General features: G+C 52.1%; 1 protein-coding gene across 5 annotated transcripts in view; it reads left to right on the top strand.

Annotated features, from left to right (window-relative positions):
* Positions 1–16,154, top strand: part of ARMC9 (armadillo repeat containing 9) — a 182,821-nt gene extending 166,667 nt beyond the window's left edge. For 2 of the 5 annotated variants that reach the window (XM_018058243.1, XM_005676668.3), the window contains exons 23-25: positions 4,217–4,346; positions 13,404–13,576; positions 14,992–16,154. In XM_018058243.1, the coding sequence (XP_017913732.1) occupies positions 4,217–4,346; positions 13,404–13,576; positions 14,992–15,014 (326 nt within the window). In that variant the 3' untranslated portion in view covers positions 15,015–16,154. Of the gene's footprint in view, positions 1–4,216; positions 4,347–13,403; positions 13,577–14,991 lie in introns of those variants that run through there. The other 3 variants (XM_018058256.1, XM_018058269.1, XM_018058261.1) reach the window with 3 other exon arrangements.

Here is a 21,628-nt window from a genome sequence, read left to right as displayed (position 1 = left end):
CGGGATCACAAAGAATCGGACACAACTGAGTGCACACCCACCCCCATGCCTTCTCTCTTCCTCAAGCCAGCACCCTTACTTAGTTCTCTTTCAAAATCCTTTTATAGGACAAAAGTTCTCCCCTTGAAGAAGCCAAGGGTCCAGCTTATTGGCTTTCCCGGGGCCATTTATTTATCTAAAAATTCTTTTAACTTTTCATTTTGTACTGGGATAGGCTCCCCAGGTGGCGCAGTGGTAAAGAATCAGCCTGCCAGTGCAGGAGACACAGGAGATGCAGGTTCCATCCCTGCGTCAGGAAGACCCCCTGGAGGAGGAAATGGCAACCCACTCCAGTATTCTCGCCTGGAAAATCCCATGGACAAGGGAGCCTGGTGGGCTACAGCCCATGAAGTCACAGAGAGCTTAGCAACTGGGCATGCATAGCCAATTAACGATGCTGTGATAGTTTCAGGAAAACGGCGAGTGACTCAGCCATATGCATACATGTGTCCATTCTCCCCCCGACGCCCCTCCCATCCAGGCTGCCACGCAACACTGAGCAGAGTCCCATGTGCTGTGCAGTAAGTAGGTCCTTGTTGGTTATCCATTTTAGTTATATCAGTGCATACCTGACCATCCCAAACTCCCTAACTATCCCTTCCCCGCTCCTGGGGTCATTTAATGAGCGCGGATTCCATTTGTGGTGTAGATTTCTATTCTTCCTTCCTTGCCCAGCACAACCACCCCAGGCCCTCGCCTCCTCTGTGGACCAGTGTGAGCTTTCCATCGGTCTGGCCACCGCCTTCTCTTCCTCTTTTCACTCAGCCTCCTTGAGGGGGCAGGTGCAGACCGGCTTCAGCCAACATGCTCAAATGCTGCGTTGAGGCTAGTTCTGAGGCCGTATCTGGGCTCGGCCGACCAAGCACCACGGTCGAGGGAAGAAGAGGTCAGCAGCGTGTGGCAGGAGCCTCCTGATCCTCGCTGTCCCATTTTGTTCCTTCCCCAGTGAGAGCTGATCTGACTTCCTCTTGACCCTTCTGCCCATCCAGTCCTGCTCCTCCAGCCCTTTCTCCCTGGTCTCTGCACCTGCTCACCTTGTCCCCTCAGCCCATTCTGGCCTCGCCAGGCCACCAAACCCCCAACAGGTCCCCTCACACATGACCTTCACCCCTGCTGGGGATTAATGCCCCACCCAAGACCCGCGGGGTCCCAGCACCCTGGCCCAAACATCGGGTTTTTTCATGACGCCCCCTTCATGGCTGTGCATTGTGTCAGCACTAAGGCAGGACTCGGAATGAGGAGGCCATGGGATCCTTACATGGCTCCATCGGTTCTGTGAGGGGCCAGAGAATACATTATTTTTAAGCAAAGGACTCAGCCCCACAGAGCCAAAAGGAAATAGCTCCCAAGAGGAAAAAAAAAAGAAAAGCCAAGAATGTGACTTAGAATCTTGTATGATTTTGGCCTGAGGAAAGTTATTCTCATTTCCTTCCCCATCCACCAAGGCTGGGATATCAAAATCGCATGTCCTGTCAGTGGACCCTGAGGGAAAATGCCAGCCCTGTTTGAAATGGATGAAGAGGTAGAGAAACAGTGGTTTGTCCCAGGAAGCTTCAGGTGCACGCACATGGCTGCCCTCCTCCTCCCAGCTCCCAGCTCTTTCAGTTGAGATATATTTTGAGGGAGTGGATGGCGTTGGGGGCCATAGGGGTTGCTCTGAAAGTCTGCAGTGTGGCCTAAGCAGAGGGAGCAGGGGAGGTGGGAGGAGTGGCTGAACCAAGAAGACCCAAGAAAGCCTCCCAAGAGCCCAGCTCAGTTCCTCCTCCCTCCTGCCAGGGGGTTTTGGCACCAGTTCCCTACCGCCACCCACCCAGGGAAAGCGCATGATCCTGGAGAGCTGCCTACCCCTGGGCGCCATCTTGGAACACCGTTGACTCTCAGGGGGTTCTCCATGTGCGGCCCAGCTCTCATGTGTGGTTCCACTCAACCGTTATTCTATACACCCAAGTGTGGTCTCCTAAGCGTTATTATAAGCCTAGTCAGCAGAGAGCACAGACAAGCAGGCCTGTTATCCACTGAAGAGCAGCTCAGAGAAGGCTGAAATCCTAGTTCCAGTCACAGTTCTGGGTGGAGACTGTCCAGTGAGTGAGTGAGTGAAAGTCACTCAGTTGTGTCCGACTCTTTGCAACACCATGGACTGTACAGTCCATGGCATTCTCCAGGCCAGAATACTGGAGTGGGTAGCCTTTCCCTTCTACAGGGGATCTTCCCAACCCAGGGATCAAACCAGGGTCTCCTGCATTGCAGGCGGATTCTTTACCAACCGAGCTATCAGAGAAGCCCGGAGACTGTCCAGTGTGGACTGTAAATAAAGCCACCCATGGGTTCTGTACCAGAAACAGAGTCCTTGTTTGGGTCAAAAGAGAGTTGTCTGGAAGTCAAAGCTGTGCCCCCGTGCCCTGGGTTTGAGGAAACCTGCAGGGAGGATTCTTTTTATTTTTAAATCCAAGTATAGTTGATTTAAAATGCTGTGTTAATTTCTACTCTTACAGCAAAGTGATGCGATTACACATGTATATGCATTCTTCCTTCCTATTCTTTTCCATTATGGTTTCTCGCAGGATCTTGAATATAGTTCCCTATGCTGTATAGCAGGACCTTGGTGTTTACCCATCCTATGTATAATCGCTTACATCTGCTAATCCCAAGTCCCCAGTCCACCCCTCCCTGATCCCTCCCCCTCTTGTCAACCACAAGTCTGTAGTCTATGTCTAGGAGCCTGTCTCTGTTTCATAGAACAGTTCATTTCTGTCCTATTTTAGATTCCACATGTGAGTGATATCATATGGTGTTTCTTTTTCTGACTTACTTCACTCTGTGTGATAGGCCCTAGGTCCATGCGCATCTCTGCAAATGGCCCGATTTCGTCCCTTTCTGTGGCCGAGTAGCATCCGTTGCGTGCGTGTGCCACATCTTTACCCACTCATCTGTCGGTGGACACTGAGGCTGTTTCTGTGTCTTGGCTATTGCAGATGATGTTTCTACGGACAAAGCGGTGAATGTATCTCTTTGAGTTACAGTTTTGTCTGGATATATGCCCGGGAGTGGGATTGCTGAATCATCTGGCAACTCTATTTTTAGCTTTTTGAGGAACCTCCATACTGTTTCCCATTGTGGTTGCACCAATTTGCATTCCCACCAACAGTGCCGGAGGGTTCCCTTTTCTCCACACTCTCTCCAGCATCTGTCATTTGTGGACTTTTTGATGATGGCCATTCTGACCAGCGTGAGGTAACATCACGCTGTGGTTTTGATTTGCATTTCTCTAATAATTGGTGATGTTGAGCTTTTCGTGTGCCTGTTAGAGAAATGTCTGTTTAGGTAGGGAAGATTATTTAAGATAAAACTGAGGGCATTGCAAAGGTGCTAGAGAGATTCTTTTTTTTCTTTTTTTAATGAGCTGAAAGGAGCCTGGGTTAAGGGGGCAGTGAATTTAGACTGTCACAGTGTTGCTGTGACAGTGACGTGAACCCCTTTGAGCTGGAGAAGGAGGGGTGCATGTCATTTGAAGTACAGAACAGGCCCGTCCCCAGACCCTTGGGAGGGACCCTCAGCAGTGTCATCAGGGTCTCCTCCCATCGTTCCCTGTGATCTGGGGGTGACCCAGGCGGCCTGGTCCTTGCTGGGTGGTATTAGAGAGGTTCTGCCCTTGTGGGAGGGCAGGGATTCAGGCCTGAAGGATCCAGGGGCAGCTCAGAGAGCCCCACCTCTGGGGTTGCCAGATTTGGCAAATAAAAAACACAGGACACCCAGCTAAAGTTGAATTTCAAACAGACATGAATAGTTTTCCAGTGTGCCTCTGGGCCACTGTGCATCAGTGCCAAGCAGGGGGCCCAGGAGACAATTTCAGGTTTTGTTGGCTTTTCCCAAGAGGTGGGGGCGGGGGTGGGGAGGGGGCAGGCCACAGGGCCAAGGGTCCGACCTTCCCTGCGTGTGTGTGTTCCAACCAGAGCGTGCCCACTGCACCCTCAGGTTACAAGTACCCGAAGTGGTCGTCTTGAAAGGTCCCAACCTGCACAAGTAAACAAGTCCCCATCCATAGGCGCCGGGGAGCTGTGAGGGACTGGCCCCCGGGCTGTGTGCTTTTCTTGGCTCCAGGGCCCAGCCCAGTAAAGAGCATCTTCAAAGAGCTTCCAGAGCAGAGGTCAACTGAGCTCTCTCTCCTGACTCCTCCCAGCCACCACCGACGCCAAGCTGGGAGAGTGGTCGCCAGCAGGACGTCAGGGAGAGCCTCGTCTGCCCCCAGCAGGGGCCCCAAGCCAGCCTCGAGAGGGGCCCTGGACCCCGGAAAGTGGAGACACCACCAGGTAGGGGTGGAGCAGTGTCCCAGGAGGGCTCTTCTGAGGCCCAACCTCTGACGATGGAGGCAAAGGAGCCTTCCGCTGAGGCCTCAAGTGCGGTTCTGAGACCCTCAGGGGAGTGTGGTCAGCTTGCCCGACAACCTCAGAGCCCAAGGGGAGGGACCTGCCCTTCTGAGAATCACCAGTCGTCAGGCCGGAAGGAGAGAAAAAGTTACAAACACACCCAAGGGACTCGTTTTAAGAACTGCTGGGTAAAGACTTTTGGGAGGGTGAGTGAAGAGAAGTAATTTGAGGTCAGTGGCCTCTCTTAGCAGTTCGCTTTTGGAGAGGGGGCTGCAGAGGGGAGAAAGGTGAGGCCTGAGGTCAGTAAAAGGGTTTGGCTCAGATGTCAGCTTCCTAAAACAGAAACTGGACCCCCAGGAAGAAAAAAAAAACAGATGTTTTCTGTTCCTCTGTGTCAAATGAGCACAAACCAGCAATCAATGGGTGAGGAGGGATTCTTTAGAATCTCGAAAGGACTTTTTTTTTTTTTTTTAATGATCTCACAGGCTCCTTCTTTCAGATCTGAGGGAACCTGCTTGGGGGAGGGGCCTGGCCCTGGACTCAGACCCAACCTGTCTTCTGACTGCCGCCCACCGCTTCCTCCGGCCTGGCCCCTCGGCGCCCTGCAGGCTGAGTTTCAAGACAGAGGAGCCTCGCTCCTGCACTAAAACACTGCTCTATAGAGTCATGCTGAGCATCATGACGACACCCTTGGAGTCTCTGAGTAGAGGAATTTTGCATGGTGACCGGTCAGGCCATCCGTGCCCCACTTTCCCCATAGAACAGGGAGAGACATCCGTTATTGTGTCTGCAGTGAGCAGGCCCCCACCTCCGCTGTGGTCACAGCTGACTTGCAGCTCCTCCAGCAGCGGGCCCTTGCGGAGCTGGGTGAGGCTGTGGGAGGCCTGCATTCTAGGCCCCTTGAGGCCTGAAACCACCCACCCCCTGCAGATGTGGCCCCCATCACAGTGCAGGGGATTCCAAGAAACCAGCCCACCGGTCCTCCCCTGTGGGGACCTTCCTGCCTTCTTGCAATCTCCCACTGATGGAAACACCACAGAAACAGAGATTCCTGCCAAGTTCTAGAAGCTGCTGGACACCTTGGAGGGGTCAGGGCCCCCCGAGGACAGGCAGAAGGCCCAGCAGTGCCACACCCACGGGCGAGAAAGTCAGAGAGAGGAGGGGTGGGGAGACTGTCAAAGCCTACACCTCTGTGAGCAGGCAGCTACCTTGCACCTTCCTCTCCTGCTTCAAGGGCAGAAGGGTGGCAGGGCTGTGTAGGGATGAGCCGCCAGGACCTTGGGATCTGGACTGGGGAGGGGGCAGTCCTGGATGTGTCTACAGGGCAGAGGGTGTCAAAGATGGTGAGCCGGAGTTCAGCTGCGTGGTCACGTGCTCCATGACTGTCTCCCACGGTCCTCAAACACAGGGGCCATGGGTAGGGTGTTTGTCCCCCGTGTTCCTGGCACAGAGCAGGAGCTTGAAATACACATTGGATGAATCCCTAGGAGAAAAGAAGAGAGCATAGCTCTCTGTCTGACTTGACAGCTCCACTCTCTCAGTCTGTAAAGGAGGGCAGCCCCTGGCCCCAGAAGATGAGTTGGCTGGGTTGTGCCCTTGCTTGTGGGGAGAAGGAAGGCCCTGGAGCCCTGGATGTGGGTCGTTGGTAGACAAAATGATAGCCCGCATTGCTTAGCCCTGATTTTGAGGTGGCATAAAGATAATTGCAGCTCCAGTGGCTTCCAGCAACTGGTCTTGCTGTGAAATTGGCTTCTTGGAAGCCAGGAGTGAGAAGGTTCAGACTCCACCAGCGCACAGCCTCCCCACAGCCCACGTCTTCCTTCTCCCTTTTCTCTCCGCCTCTTACAGTCCTTAGCTTTGAATAAATGTTAACCAGACTATGAAAATGCATTTTCAAAAAAACAAGTATTTATCCCAAGGAGAACCAAGGCACTTTCCCTGGGAAATCTGTCAGTCCCGACCTGGAGGGGCTGACCCCCCACCTTGGAATGTACAGGGTTGGTTTCCAGCCGTCACCTCCGGGAAGGTGAGGGGCCAGGCTGCCCAGACGTCACATGGCCTTGCCCGCCCACTGGCCGCCCGCCATCTGCTGGGGCCCTGCTTTGCACGGCATTGGCATGCACGCGGAGATGCCGAGGAGCCCAGCCAGAACAGGAGGGCGTTTGTCTGGACATTCCCTCTGTGTGGCCAAGGGCAGGTGAGGGAGTAGGCTCCTCCAGTCAGAGCTCTCACTGCCCCGCAGACGTCCACCAGTGCCAGCCTGAGATGGGAAGCAAACTGTGAAAATTCTCTCCAGCGACAAGTATTGTGGCTTTTAAAAATATAAGGAAGAACGAGATTTTACGTATGTCTGTGGTTGTTTAGTGGTTGTGTCTGACTCTTTGCAACCCCATGGGCTGTAACCCTCCAGGTTCCTCTGTCCATGGCATTTTCCAGGCAAGAAACTGGAGCAGGTTGCCATTTCCTTCTCCAGGGGATTTTCCCAACCTGGGTATCAAACTCGAATCTCCTACATTGCAGTCACATTCTTGACCACTGACCCACCAGGGAAGCCCTTACATATACATCCCATATATGCTTTTCCCTCCTCACATTTGTTCCCAAAGGATATATGACAGTACTGAGCTAAAAGAAACTACAGAACCAAGAGGTCAGGGAAATTGGGGTAGCCTGAGTATTTATACAGACATGTGTGCACCTTCACCAAATATCCGTGCGTGAAGTTTGCCTTCATCCAGCATGCTCCCTCCCCAGCCGCCACGCTCTCCCCAGCCCCCATTCTCCTCCCTGGACTTTGTTGCAGTCCAGATGAAATTCCACAGCAATGACCAAGTTGGGAACCAGTTAGGAACTTTGATGAGCAGAGTCCACTTAGGCAAGCCCTGAGCGCTTTGATTCGTATCTTAATACAGACAGTATCTCCCTCCGAAGAAATGAAGGGACACGGGGATGTTCTGCGATGGGAATCTCAGCTCTGGGATTATGACTCAGCAGCATTCCAAATACAAGTAAAGATTAAATATCTCCAGAACCTTTTTATTGTGACTCCCTTCGTACACAATGTTCCTATTGACAAGCAGAGATCATAGAAGCCGGCCAGGCTTCTCTGATACATAACTGCCTACCTTGCAGGGCACCTCCCAATTTACCAATATATCGGTTGACCTTCACCTTTTTCTAGGACCCAGCACCGTGTGTTCCTGCAGCCGGTCACATCTTCCTGAGTCAGAGGCGACTGCTATCCATGTGCGCTTCCCATGTGCTCTTTCTGCTCTGCCCTAATCTGGCTGCATCCCTGGCCAGACCATCGCCATTTCCTGGCTCTGGCTCCTGGCTGCCTAGACTAATAAGCTCACACCATTCAGGGGCTTGAGGGGGCTGGGGGCCCTCTCAGGGGCCAAGTTGACCCTTCCCGACAGCCATCCCTCCCTGCCTCCCACAGTGTCCTCTCCAGGGGGCCCCAAACTCACCACCCCCCAGAGTTCAGCGACAGTGACCAGCACCCTCAGTCAACACAGCCGCCTCCTGCAGCCGCCCAGGTGGGGACCCCATGGAGGGGAAGGGTCTGCCAAGCTGAAGGGGTGGTTCCTTGGTGTCTGCCAAGGGCCACTTTCCCCAGTGCCAGAGGGAGGTGCCAGCCAGAGGGAGGCTGTGTCTGAGATGTTCTTTCAAAGCAACAACATGACCCCAGTCAAACAAAGGTCATGTCCCAGGGCCAAGAGGAGGCCCGCTCTTAGGTGTATTAGTCAGGATTCTCCAGAGAAACAGAGCCAACAGGAAGTGTGTGTGGAAAGAGATTTAATTAAGGAATCAGCTCACGTGGCTGCAGAGGCAAGTCCAGAACCCAAGAGCGAGTGGATGGGGCACACTCGCTTTCTGGAGGGCAGTCTGCTTTACTCAGTGTTCCCCGCTGTGGAATGTCTGCCTTGTCCAGAGACACCTGCACAGAAATATGCAGACAGTGTTTAATCAGATACCTGGGCCCCTCAGTCCCACGACACTGCCATGTAAAATTAACCTGCGTGTAGGCTTTCCACACGCATCACCATGTGGCTCTCCAGAAGGATGGGGCCCTCTCCTGGGTGCCCTGGGTGGGGAGGTTAGTAGATCCCCAGACCTGCTGCCCTGACTGTTCTCTCCCTTCACTTCTTTTCTTCATTGTCTTATGTATTTATTCAGCCGTGCTACGTCCTAGTTGCAGCACATGGGATCTTTTATTGCAGTGCACGGGCTTCTCCATTCGTGGCCCACTGGCTTAGCTGCCCTGCAACATGTGGAATCTTCCTGGACCAGGGATCGAACCCATGTTCCCTGCATTGGCAGGCAAATTCTTAACCACTGAACCCCCCAGGAAAATCCCCTCCTTTCACTTCTTGCCAACTCACCTCAGCTATCCCTGAGACTCTACAACTTGACCTTGCTACCCATTGGCTCTAAGGCCCGCGGGGTGAAGTGGGCCAAGCTGTCCTAAATCTGCACAGCTAGCTCCTCCAAATCTGGCCCCCTTGTGTGAGGGGACATCCCCAGCTAACCCAAGGCTGACTCTCTGCCATTACCACTGCCAGGAACAGCCCCAGGGCTCACCTGAGGAGTTTCTACCAGAGTCTCTCAATTGTTCCTTCTTAAAGTTGGCTTAAAGCTCAACATTCAGAAATGAAGATCATGGCATCCAGTCCCATCACTTCATGGCCAATAGATGGGGAAACAGTGGAAACAGTGGCTGAGTTTATTTTTCTGGGCTCCAAAATCACCGCAGATGGTGATTGCAGCCATGAAATTAAAAGACGCTTACTCCTTGAAAGGAAAGTTATGACCAAACTAGACAGCATATTGAAAAGCAGAGACATTACTTTGTCAACCAAGGTCTGTCTCGTCAAGGCCATGGTTTTTCCAGTGGTCATGTATGGATGTGAGAATTGGACTGTGAAGAAAGCTGAGCGCCGAAGAATTGATGCTTTTGAACTGCAGTGTTGGAGAAGACTCTTGAGAGTCCCTTGGACTGCAAGGAGATCCAACCAGTCCATCCTAAAGAAAATCAGTCCTGAATATTCATTGGAAGGACTGATGCTGAAGCTGAAACTCCAATACTTTGGCCACCTGATGCAAAGAACTGACTCATTTGAAAAGACCTTGATGCTGGGAAAGATTGAGGGCAGGAGGAGAAGGGGACGACAGAGGATGAGATGGTTGGATGGCGTCACTGACTCAATGGACATGGGTTTGGGTGAACTTCGGGAGTTTGTGATGGATAGGGAGGCCTGGCGTGCTGCAGTGCATGGGGTCGCAAAGAGTTGGACATGACTGAGTGACTGAACTGAACTGAAAGTGTAATGGGGCTGCATTTTAAAACAATCAAGATTTTATGTTATGTATATTTTACCACCATAAGAATGACAACACATATCAACATTAGGGAGTTCCCTGGAGGTCTAGTGGTTAGGATTCTGGGCTTTCACTGCTGTAGTCTGGGTTCAGTTCCTGGAGAGAGAACTAAGATCCTGCAAGCCATGCGGCACAGACAAAAACAAACAAATACAAGAATATACATCTCAAAATTAGGAAAGCTTCATTGTGTGTGTCAAATGTCAGCAATGCATGCCTGTTTTACACACTTGCAGTCAGATTTACGTGCTGCTCGGTATCACTCCCTTGGGCTTCCCTGTGGCTCAGCTGGTAAAGAATCCTGCAGTTCAGGAGACCTGGGTTCAATCCCTGGGGTGAGAAGATCCCCTGGAGAAGGGAAAGGCTGCCCACTCCAGTATTCTGGCCTGGAGAACCATGGTCACAGAGTCGGACACAACTGAGCCACTTTCACTTTCACTTTCTGCATCGCTCCAAGGGCTTCCAAGGCGGCTGCATGGTAAAGAATCCGCCTGCCAAGGCCGAAGATGTGGGTTAGATCCCTGGGTCGGGAAGATCCCATGGAGGAAGAAACAGCAACCCACTCCAGTATTCTTGCCTGATATATTCCATGGACAGGGGAGCCTGGCGGACTGTGGTCCATGGGGTCACAAAGAGACAGGACTTAGCAACTGAGCACGCTGTGTTGCTCTGGGATTTTTGGTGTGTGTGTTTGTGTTTAGTTTGTTTTTAATTTATTTTTAATTGCAGGATAATTGCTTTACATCGGTATGTTAGTCTCTGCTGTACAATAGTGTGAATCAGCTCTAAGTATACATATGTCCCCTCCCGCTTGAACCTCCCTCCCACCACCCCATCTCACCCCTCTAGGTTGTCACAGAGCACCAAGTTGAGCTCCCTGTGTTATACAGCAGCTTTTTTCCTCTATTCTGAGCCTCACTACATTCTCTCTCATGTGCCTGAGTAGCCCCCACAGTTATTTGAGATGATTGCATACTCTTTCATGTGATCAGTATACTCTAACTTTTTAGATTTCTTTCATTCACTGATAATGCACATGGGTGTGTGCTCAGGGTCGGGAAGATCCCCTGGAGGAAGAATGGCAACCCACTCTAGTATTCTTGCTTGGAGAATCCCATGGACAGAGGAGCCTGGCGGGCTACAGTCCATGGGGTTGCAAAGAGTCAGACACGACTGAAGCAGCTTAGCACATGTGTGCTCAGAACTGTGCTGGACAGTGGATATCAAAGTGGACTAGACCAAATTGCTGCTCTGAGGCAGTTCACCTGGAAGGACAATGTTATACATGACATGAAAATAAATTTGCTTTTTAAAGAAAAAAAAAAAAGTTAAAAAATTGTAAGAGGGCTAAATCTCCTCTATCCTTTTCAACCAGGTATGAAAGATTTCTTGTCCAAAGTACAGGCAGTTTTTTACGTATCTTTTCCTAAATTTGAATTTGGGGACTTTTCAAATATTTAAGTTTTATTTTCCTGAGTATTAAAGTAATAGATTCTCAATGTAAAAAAAAAAAAAGGAGGCATAATGAAATGAATCAACAAATTATGCAGTTGCCTCCCAAGTCTCACTCCCCAGAGCCATCATCCCCGTTCATGGGGCGCTTTACCCCAGCTGGGCCCAGGGATATCACCTGAACCTTCAGAGCTGTGCTACAGAAGCCATTTCACAGGTGGGGAAACTGAGGCTCCCGAGATGTCAGCAGATTGCTCACTCTCCCTCACCCGCTAGAAAACAACAGAGCAAGACAGAGTCCAGGCCACTCCAGGGCCCTCACCCTCCTCCCTGCCACCAGATCCTTCACTTGCCCCAGTCCTCAGTTTCAGCCCCCAGCACGGTGTACACACACACACACACACACACACACACACACACACACACTGCCCACTAGGAGCCCTGCAGCCAGTCAGCATCTCTCTGTCCTGGGGGTGGAGTGGGGAGAACCCCCCCTTACTAGCCAAGCTCACAGTGTCTGCTGCGCACTCACGCTTGCAGCCTGCAGACCGAGATGTCCACCTACTGAAGGAAGGTCAGACTAGGAGCCCCTGCTGCCTGCTGGGAGCTGAGATGGCGCTTACATCAGCTCAGTCGGTGGTGACCACAGCCCTGGGTGACAGACCCCGGGACTCCCGTCTTCAGAGTTAGGTGTCAGAAAAACGGGCACATAGCAAAGTCCCCAGCAGTTGAGCAAACTCTGGGAGATGGTGGAGGACAGAGGAGCCTGGTGTGCTACCATCCATGGGGTCACAGAGTCCGACACGACTGAGCGACAGAACAATAGCAACAGAAGTCGAGATGGGAATAAAAGTTGAGCATGTTTATACCTCAGTGACAGCCAGGGAGCTAAGGGCTGGGTGGGGAATCACGTCTCCAGCCCCAGCTGCAGTGGCTGCGGGCGCTGGTAGGAAGGAGGGAACAGGCTCTAAGACGTGGCCTCTTGTCTCTGTGAAGCCACCCACTGGGCTGGGGTCCTGAGGGCGTCTGGAGAATGGCTGTCTATAAGATCCCACCAGGTTCACTGCCTGCTTGTTATGTGTATAAATTTGGGAAACTTGACCAACTTGAAGCCTCAGTTTTGACATCTGAAAAGTAAGGTAGTAATGCCTGCTTCGCAGGGTTGTTTGGGGGCTCAATGTCATCTTCTCACTGTGGCCTTCCCTGGTCACCCCATCTAAAGTCAGCTTCCAATTGATGCTGTAATAAACTTCCAATTGTGCAAATTTAGTCACTAAATAAGCACGAATTTATTATTTTCCAGTTCTGTAGGTTAGAAGTCTCACATGGGTCTTCATGGGCTGGAATCAAGATGTCCACAGGACAGGTTACACCCTGGAAGTCTAGGGAAGAATCTCTTTTCTCTTCCTTCTGGCTTGAAGAAGCCTCCTGCCCTCCTGGGCTTGTGGCCCCTTCCTGCGGGCGTATGCGAAGTCGCTTCAGTTGTGTCTGACTCTGTGACCCTATGGACTGCAGACCACCAGGCTCCTTTGTCTAATGGGACTCTCCAGGCAAGAATAACGGAGTGGGTTGCCATGCCCTCCTCCAGGGGATCTTCCCAAACCAGGGATCAAACCAGTGTCTTTTACAGCTCCTGTATTGGCAGGCGGGTTCTTGACCACTAGCACCACCTGAAAAGCCCTGTGGCCCCTTCCTCCATCCTCAAAGCCAGTGGCATTACATCTGTGTCTTTTTTCCCACAGCCGAGCCTATTTCTCTTTCTTCCTCTGCCTCTCCCCATCTTAAGGATGCTTGTGATAACAGATATCCCAGTAATCTAGGATAACCCCACACCTGCAGCCTTGATTTCCTGTTGTCATGTAGTGTTCCAGGGACTGGGACACGGAACTAACTGGAGCCAGACACACCTTTCCTGGCCACTGGATCCAACACTGTAATACTCTCAGGTTCCCTATTCTGCTCCCTTGCTTCATCTCCTCTCTCATCATCTCCCTCCTCCCCCAAAGTGTGAGCTCCACGGGCAGGGATTTATGCTACCAGGTGCCCTGCTCTACCCCACCCCACCCCCCGGTGCCCAAGATGGTGCCTGCCTGGCATCTCTTACAGCCAGAAAGGGGAGTCCTTCCTTCTTCCTCCTGTGACTTTAGGTTGGATGTTTTGTTCTAGGGGATTCACATCAAGCTTTGCCTGCAAGCCCCGGGCCCCCCGCACCCCGGAGCTGCTGGAGATGAACCCACCCAAGGTCAAGGCGTCGGCTCTGGGCCCTCAGTTCTCCTCGTGTGGCCCCCAGCAGGCCGGCCGGCCCAGCTCCACGACGCCTTCCACAAGGAGTCTGCAGAGTAAGTCACCCTGCACGGGAGGGCACTGGGCTTCCCCTTCTGATTCGTGCTCCTTCCGCGCCCACCAGACCAAGGGGAAAGGCCCACCTCCCCTCCCCACAAGACCAGGGCTCTAGCTGCCCGCTTCCTCTGCCCCAGGGACCAGTTCTTCACTCATCTTTCTGTTTAAGAAATTGCCCTTGGCCTCAGCGGGTCATGGACTTCCCTGGTGGCTCAGCTGGTAAAGAATCCACCTACAATGCAGGAGACTTGGGTTTGATCCCTGGTTGGGAAGATTCCCCTGGAGAAGGGAAAGGCTACCCACTCCAGTATTCTGGCCTGGAGAATTCCATGGACGGTATCACTTCAGCGGCTCACGCACAAGCTGGCGGAGTGAGACCCTTCCAGACAGTCACTCGGGGATAAGATCCCCCTGCCTGGGGGCTTATGGGTCAGCCTGAAACCAGAATCGACCGTCTGGTGGGAAAAAGAAGCAGGTACTTCCTCACAGGCTGGGTGGAGAGGCCTCCCCCAAGGGCCTGAGGGTGGGGTGGGCCCTGGGGAACCCGCTGTGTCCCTGGGGCCACCCTCCCACTCTTTTACTCCTGATAAAGACCACTTCGCTGTCGCCTCCCAGTCAGCCAGTTGACACCCCCGCCCCTTCCACTCCCCAACCCAAGCCTGGAACTTTCTAATAGGGCTTTACTAAAAATAAGGGCAGGCAAAACCGAACAAAAGGACGTCAAGCGGCAGAAAATCAGTCACACTCAGGATGTGTGAGTCCTGTGACCTGGCCGCCCCCTCCTTCCTGACAGGGCCCTGGGCGCTCTGGCCAACTAGGGAGCACTGGGCTGGGACCGTGGTCCATGGGCCGAGTCTGGGCAGCCCGTGGTGGGTGGGCAGGCCTCCCTCTGCTCTCACCACCTCTCTGCTGAGAAACTCACAGTGGAGCCCCGGCCCCATCTCCCCACCACAGTGCTTCTGCACACGAGCCCAGAGGAAACGCCAGCAAGTACAGGGAGAGAGCAGCCAGGAGCGAGCCAGGCCGGCTTCCCCGGGGCCCTGCCCGGCCGCCAGGCTGGACGCCCCCACTGAAGTAACCACAGTAGCAGCGCCCAGGAGCAGGCAGGCTGCCCGGCTGGCTGGCTGCACAGGGTGGGGAGCAGCACATACCCACCCCCTCGGCCTCCACAAACACAGGAGCTGCTGGCAGCGAGGCTCACCGAGTTCCCACACCGAGCTTCCTGTCAGGAAAGTGCGTGGCCACCCCAGTGAGTCAGGCCCCCCTGGCCGCAGAGCAGGTGACCCAGGAGGAAGGCGCTCTGCATTCGGTTTGCACAGCGCCCGTTGAAAGGAGGGCTTGTGCAGGGACAGAGGGGGTCTCTGTGCCCAAGCCCTCCCTGGCTCTGGCAGCTTGCCTGGCTTTTCTTCTCCAGGCAGCCCGTCTTCCAGAAAGTGAGGATGGGTTCTTCCCCGAGGTCACCATCCCTTTGCCCAGTGACCAGCCCGCTTCCTGCTCTCGGCCAGCTGGCAGCTGCAGATGACAGAAGTGACGAGACGGTTGTCATCACGCCACCAGGTGACTTGAGGAGCTGAGGAGGACAGCCCTCCAGGCGTCTGGGAGCAGGTCCACCGTAGCCCCTGCCCTAGGGTCCTGCCACTGCCCTTCCTGCCCACCCTCCCTGCCGGCACCCAGCTTGGGGCTGGGGGCAGCGGGGCACAGCAAAGCCAAAGCCGGGAGCTCGTCCATCTCGGGGAGCCAGCCTCAGCCAGAGGCAGGCCATCGACCTTGGAGGAAACCGGTCCTCTTCACCCAGACCAAGTATGAGGAAACAGAAGGGGGTTAGAATAAAGGAAAGTCCTTCTCAAATCGGCTGCCTGAGCGGCAGACTTGGTATTTTCTTCCTCTTAAAACCTGGTAAGAATATGGGGTGTCCCCCTCTGTGGCTGGAATACAGCTGTTCCAAAGCAGCCCTGTGCTTCTGCACACGTGTTCTAAGGGCTCAGAGCATTGACCAGTTTAAAGCCATTTCCCTCCCTCCGTCCATTAAGACCACAAGCACAAACTGTGCCCTCAGCAGGGTGACTAGTCCCCACTAGGGGAGGCCCTTTGCTCCCTCCTTGCCAAGGGGGACATCAGGGCCACATCTTTGTGTTGGGACCCATGTGAGGAAAGCAGGAGAGACTCCATCTTGAAGCCTGTCACCCATCTTAAAGACAGGATGTGAGCTGGGCCTGAACCCTGCCCAGGAGTGAGGAAACGGTCGCTAGTGAAAACCAGGTCTCCTGGAGACTTCCCTCCCTACAGATGGCAAACAGAGATTGTAGTTGAAGTCAGGCTGCCCCTGTTAGATTAACCTTGGAGACATCCCCCCTTGAAGTATAATCATTGTCCCCCCTCCTTTAACCTTAATTGTTTGTTCTCCTAGCATCTACTTGTTGTAAAACTCAATCATATACAACAGAGAGGTTGCTAACACATAACCCGTCACGTAGTGGGGGGTATAAAACCTGGCCTCTCAGAGACATCAGGGTCCTTGTTGGGAACCTATTCCCCCTTGGACATGCTGGCGTAATAAACTATACTCCACTGTCTAAAGTGTCCTCCAGGGTGTGTTTTGCAACTCCGTATTCCACAGCACTGGGACAGAGAAAGAACGTTCACCTGCAGAGTCAGCACTGTTACCCAAGCCTGTAGCAGAGTCTGACCTCACCTAAAACAGAAATACTAAAATGAAATGATGAGTATTGAGATGGCACTTGTGAATGTGTCTCTGTGTGAGTTTGTGTGTGTGTGTGTGTGCTGTCCCCCAGGCAGTCCGTCTGCCCTGGCCAGGCCCATTGGGAGTCATCTTGGTGGTCCCACTGGATGTAAATAAAGGACAACGTAGCGTTTTTCAGTATCCTTCCAACTCCTGAGGAGAGCAGGCAGAAGAGGCAAGCAGAAGAACACTGGAGCAGGTGAGAGGCCAGGTTAGCCCTGTGATGACCGTAGACGCATCATGAGCCGGGCCCTGGGTTAATTTCACAAGTTCTTGGCAGTGGTGCCAGGGTGGGCACAGTAGAACTCTGTGGTCACGTGACTAGCCCATCTTGATCCTCTGGAAATATGTGAGTTTTTCTCTGTTCTGGGGGGAAGAAGGCTGGGCAGGACACTGCCCTCCAGCCCTTCCAAACTCCTGGCTTGACCTCTGGAGGGATAAAGAGAAAACACAAATGCTTCTCTCGGTGTTGTGGATAATGCACCAGCAGGAGAAGCGGAGACTGGGTCCCTGAAATGGAAGCGCTCCTGGAGAAACCCTGAAAAGGCAGAGACTGTTTGCAGATGAACAGCAGAGGAGCATCATGGGAAGATCTCTCCCTTTCTCCCAGCAAATCCACTCCCTTCGGATTCCTCACATGCCACCGACTGACACAGCCTGGCCCTGCCATGATGAGACAGCAGCCCCGTCTCCAGAATCCAGAGGGAGTGGGTGACTTGTCCGTTACCGCCCACAGTCTGCCCGAAGCCAGGGTGACTTCTGTTTCTCGCTCAGGCCCACAGATGAGCTCGAGTCTGATTTGGAGATGTCTGGCCACTGCGGGTAAAAAAAATGTGGACAGACTACACTGAGGTCACCAGGTGCTGTCTGGATGGTTCTCTGGGGAGTAAATATGGCCTCTGGGAGAGCCCTCTTGCAGACACACACTTCTGCATCCCAGAGCTGATGGTGCAAAAGAGACTTTAGAAAATACCAACTAGCATAAATATTCCAGCTATGGGTGGGCCTAATGGGGAGCCGGATACAACTGCAGTCTAAGGTGGGGGAGGGGTGAGAATCAAATACACAATAAACTGAAATGTTTTCACAGGTCATCTGGAGACCAAATCCTACAGCTCCTAGGCTTTGCCCATGACACCTACCCAGGGAGGCCACGGAGAGGAGTCTGTGGAACTTTTAAGAAATGGGGACCTTTAGGAAGAGCCCTTCTTTTCCTGGAAGCTGACCCCAGCTCTCTGGTTACCTGCCCCTCTGATTTCTCCTGAGTAGGACTTGATCTTCATTCACAAAAGGATGTAACCATCCAGCAACAGCCTAAATGATGACCCTTGGTGAGAATGTAATAATCAGGTAGAGATTTGAGATCCAGTCAGATAAAAGGGCTCACTGAGTACGTTGGAAAGGACTTGGCCCAAATCAAAGGAGCTTAAAAAAAAAACACAAATAAATAAGATTAACACAAAAAATCCATGACAAAGTCTCAAACTTTAAATATGAACAGGATCTGAGCCTGTGCTTCTGTGACCCTACCCTGCTTGCAGAACCTTGATCCAGCACCTATTCCAATAAAGCTTTATTTACAAAAATAGGCAGCCAGCCCATGAGCCATAGTTTGCTGAACTGCATGAAAAAGTTATTGAGTCTCAGGGCACCCCTTCCATTTCGTGTGCAAGGTGAAGCAGCACTGGCCTCACCCAGGATCTGGGGTGGGGGGAATCCTCTAGGGCTTCCCAGGGTGCTCGTGGCATAGCCCTGTGGTCGAGGCACCGGACCCGCCTGTCTGACCATCTTCAGCTCGCCAGAGACTAAAGGGGCAATGCAGTCCACCTTTGCACGAAAAAGCTACCCCAAAACTTCATGGCTTAAAACAACAATTTATGGGACTTCCCTGGGCTTCCCAGGTGGCACGAATGGTAAAGACCCCACCTGCCAATGCAGGAGACATAAGAAATGCAGGTTCAGTTCCTGGGTAGGGAAGCTCCCCTGGAGGAGGGCATGGCAACCCACTCCAGTATTTGTCTCTGGAGAATCACATGGACAGAGGAGCCTGGTGGTCCATAATGTTGCAGAGTCAGACGTGACTAAAGCGATGCACTGGTGGTGCAGTGGCTAAGACTCCGAGCTCTCAATGCTCAGGTTCAACCCTTGGTCAAGGAACTAGATCCCACATGTGGCAACTAAGTCCACATGTGGCAGCTAAAGATCTTGCATGCCACAACGAAGATCTAAGACCTGGCGCAGCCAAATAAATAAATATTTTAAAAATTTGTGAGTGTCGCAGTTATGTGGATCAGTGATGGGGCTGGGATCAGATGGACAGCTCTCTCAGGCTCCGCTGGACCTAGGTGCACATCTGTGATCAGAGGGCAGTCGAGGGCCTCACTCAGGTCTGGCAGTTGGCTGTGGGCTGGATCCTGGGTTCACCCTCTGGCAAATTAGCTCAGGCCCGTCCACCTGATGTTCTCAAGACATCTGCAATGAGAGAGATCAAGCCCGCATGCTGTTCAGGTTTCTACCTGCATCACATTTGCTGCTCTCCTGTTGGCCAATGCAGGTCTCACAGCCAAGGCCTAGTCTCTGCAGAGGGACTAAAAGGAAACAAAGACAAACCTGATAGGACTGCAACAGTCTGCCCCAGAGAGGGTGTTCAGAACTTACACATCTCAGAATCGAATCTTCCCGCATGAATTTTCCACCGGGGCATAACCTCTCCATTTTAATTCAGTTCAACATCCTGGGGGACTGTTCTGCATTGGGTTGTGGGGGGTTGTGATTATGTTAAATTAGCATCGGTTAACTTGAACCCTGGTGAAGGGAAAGTGCAATGCAGACAGTCCGGGGGAGGCACACGGCTCTCTTGGGAGTGGAGGGTCCCAAGAGGCAGGGAAGACTGTGTCACAAGGCCCTTGGGGAAGCCCTATTGGAAACATACTCTTAGTTCCAAGCTGCAGGCTGCACTGGGCCATGCACTGGTGAGGAGGCTGGGATCAGTTCAAGGACCCTGCAGCCTCCCTTACTCACACAGAGCACATGCCGCCGCAACATCCTAGAGAAGCTCGGTTAAACTTGAAGCAGGAGACAAAGTTCCACTGGCCAGCGAGTTGCCATCCATCTTCTAGGAAGAATCCCCGGACTCTGCGGATAGCCAGGGTTCAGGGCAGGCATCAGTGCCAGATTGAAGCCATGGGCAGATTTACAGGAGGCTGTGGAATTTGGAGAAAGTCAGGTCTAGAGACACCTACCCAGAGTCATAAATTAAGGTGTCCGTTGAAGCCTGGGAGTGGATAGAATCTCAGAGGAGAGGACTGGAGAAATAAGAAACCTGGGGCAGAACCAGGGGTGAGAGAAGGAAGAGGGCCTGCTGCAGGAGACAGTCTCCGGGGAGGAGGCGCCCTGGGAACACGTGCTCTAGAACCGGCGGAGGAAAGCAGTGCATGGTGGGTGGTCACCATGGTCAGAGCCGGAGGAGGGTGGGGCTGCCTGAGGATACCTTCCAGAGAGCAGTCCTGGGCCAGAGGTCAGCCTGGCCCGGGAAGAACTGAGGTGACCAGTTGGATGCTAGGGGCGTTGAGGTCAGGTGTTGGCTGGAGAAGGACAAGGCCATGGCATGACCTCTCAGAGGGGCAACTGGAGCCAAGGCCACTGAGCAGTGGACTTAAGTTGCTGGGAGCAGTATGTCCACCAGGCCCTGAGCCAGGTCCACCTCGATGGGAGGCAGTGGTATTCTGGAGCCAGCTCACACCTGCTCGCTACATTTTCAGGAGTTCCCTGAGCTGGTGTTGAAGACAGCCATTTCCAAAGCTCAACTTTTACAAACTTAAAATTAGGGATTTCCCTGACAGTCCAGTGGTCAAGACTTCATCTTCCAATGCAGGAGGTGCAGGCTTGATCCCTGGTCAAGAAGCTAAGATCCCACATGCCTCAAGGGCAAAAAACAAAACAGAAGCAGTATTGCAACAAAGTCAATAAAGACTTTAAAAATGGTCCACATCAAAAAAATCATTTTAAAAAATTAAGTCAGCCAGTTCAATTCAGTCACTCAGTCATGTCCGACTCTTTGCAACCTCATGGACTGGAGCACACCAGGCTTCCCGGTTCAGCACCATCTCCCAGAGCTTACTCAAACTCATGTCCATTGAGTCGGTGATGCCATTCAACCATCTCATCCTCTGTCGTCCCCTTCTCCTCCTGCCTTCAATCTTTCCCAGCATCAGGGGATTTTCCAGTGAGTCAGTTCTTCGCATAAGGTGGCCAAATGGAGCTTCAGCTTCAGCATCAGTCCTGTCAATGAATATTCAGGACTGATTTCCATTAGGATTCACTGGTTTGATCTCCTTGAAGTCCAAGGGATTCTCAAGAGTCTTCTCCAACACCACAGTTCAAAAGCATCAATTCTTTGGTGCTCAGCTTTCTTTATAGTCCAATGCTCACATCCATACATGACTACTGGAAAATCCATAGCTTTGACTAGACAGACCTTTGTAGGCAAAGTAATATCTATGTTTTTAATATGTTGTCTAGGTTGGTCACAGCTTTTCTTCCAAGGAGCAAATGTCTTTTAATTTCATGGCTGTGGTCACCATCTGCAATGATTTTGGAGCCCAAGAAAATAAAGTCTGTCACTGTTTCTATTGTTTTCCCATCTACTTGCTATGAAGTGATGGGACCTGATGCCATGACCTTCGTTTTTTGATTGTTGAGTTTTAAGCCAGTTTTTTCACTCTCCTCTTTCACTTTCATCAAGAGGCTTTTTAGTTCCTCTTTGCTTTCTGCCATAAGGATGGTGTTATCCGCATGTCGAGGTTACTGATATTTCTCCCAGCAATCTTGATTCCAGCTGGAATCAAATCCCTTATGATTATACAGAAGTGACAAATAGATTCAAGGGATTAGATCTGATAGAGTGCCTGAAGAACTCAGGACAGAGATTCCTGGCGTTGTACAGGAGGCAGTGATCAAGACCATCCCCAAGGAAAAGAAATGCAAAAAGGCAAAATGATTGTCTGAGGAGGCCTTACAAATACCTGTAAAAAGAAGAGAAGCTAAAGGCAAAGGAGAAAAGGAAAGATAGAACCATCTGAATGCAGAATTCCAAACAATAGCAAGGAGAGATAAGAAAGCCTTCCTCAGTGATCAGTGAAAAGATACAGAGGAGAACATTAGAATAGGAAAGACTAGAGATCTCTTCAAGAAAATTAGAGATACCAAGGGAACGTTTCATGCAAAGATGGGCACAATAAAGGACAGAAATGGTATGGACCTAACAGAAGCAGAAGATATTAAGAAGAGGTGGCAAGAATACAGAGAACTG

The sequence above is a fragment of the Capra hircus genome, chromosome 2, assembly GCF_001704415.2.
Source record: "Capra hircus breed San Clemente chromosome 2, ASM170441v1, whole genome shotgun sequence".
NCBI classification, from domain to species: domain Eukaryota; kingdom Metazoa; phylum Chordata; class Mammalia; order Artiodactyla; family Bovidae; genus Capra; species Capra hircus.
The sequence above is the reverse complement of the archived record's forward strand: the minus strand, read 5'-3'. Positions and strand labels throughout refer to the sequence as shown.